Source organism: Palaemon carinicauda, chromosome 4, assembly GCF_036898095.1.
Source record: "Palaemon carinicauda isolate YSFRI2023 chromosome 4, ASM3689809v2, whole genome shotgun sequence".
Lineage (NCBI taxonomy): Eukaryota > Metazoa > Arthropoda > Malacostraca > Decapoda > Palaemonidae > Palaemon > Palaemon carinicauda.
Genome location: NC_090728.1, coordinates 198122307 through 198123310, shown reverse-complemented (window position 1 = coordinate 198123310; position 1004 = coordinate 198122307). Strand labels below are relative to the sequence as shown.

The 1004-nt window shown below is 35.4% G+C and overlaps 1 protein-coding gene across 1 annotated transcript in view; it reads left to right on the top strand.

Moving 5' to 3' along the window:
* The window catches only part of LOC137639831 (uncharacterized), a 1768-nt gene extending 1158 nt beyond the window's left edge, over nt 1-610 (top strand). The window contains exon 3 of the mRNA XM_068372073.1: nt 550-610. Coding sequence (XP_068228174.1) covers nt 550-610 — 61 coding nt within the window. The remainder of the gene's footprint in view (nt 1-549) is intronic.
* Nucleotides 611-1004: the final 394 nt, after the last annotated feature.

Below are 1004 nucleotides of genomic sequence, written 5' to 3'. Positions count from 1 at the left end.
TTTTTTCTTTTTTTTTTTGCCTGAGTATGGACCCAGATAGTTTTCTCGAACACATATATAAGGGCCCTTGGGAAGTTTTGAGGAAGCTGTCAGAGGTTAACTATGAAATTGAAGCTCCCAGTTCAAGCCGTAAATGTAGAATATTCCATGTTAATCGTTTGAAACCTTATATTGGTAAACAAGGTGATCCATTAGCGATAGTGTCTGAGCCTGTGTCTCTGGTACCGGATGTCTCCCGACGACTCTGACGGGTTAGGGTGTCAGTTTCCTTCGGATGCATTGGGTAAAAATATGCAAAATTTTAAGATGTTAAAAAGTGGGTTAGAGCATTTAGATGTTAACAAACGGGAAGATGTACGTAATTCAATTTATTCCTTTTCAGATCTTTTTCAGGATGCTCCAGGTAGGACAAATATTTTAATTCATGACGTTAATGTAGGAGATGCTTCCCTGTGAAGCAGAGTCCTTACCAGTTGAACCCGGTAAAGTGGGATTTGGTCAGTAAAGATATAGAGTATATGTTGAAACATAACCTTATTCAACCATCAGTAAGTCCCTGGATATATCACTTGAGTTTGAGATATTTCGAGGTCATTCCCCCATCATGTAAAATCAAGAATGGAATATAAAAAATTAAAAATCCAAAAGAATTCCGAATGGAGTAATAGCTTCAAAAGGAACATAGACAATTAACCTATGCTCTACTATATTTATCCAACACTAATTTATATATCTGAATGAATGAATGATTTGAAGTTCTCTGGCATCCTGAAGCTGCTCTTGGAGACTAAATGTACACAACCTTGGTGCTCTCTTTGACAAAAAAAAAAAAAAATATGACTTATTATGTTTATATGTGTAACAGTATTGAAACATTAACTTTACGACATGATTTTATTTTCAAGGATGCCAGTCGTAATCATGCAATTACATTTTGTTTTGGGCATAATAACTAGTTTCGGTAATATGTTGCTACGATGTTCTCTTGGATATTGTACAAGATG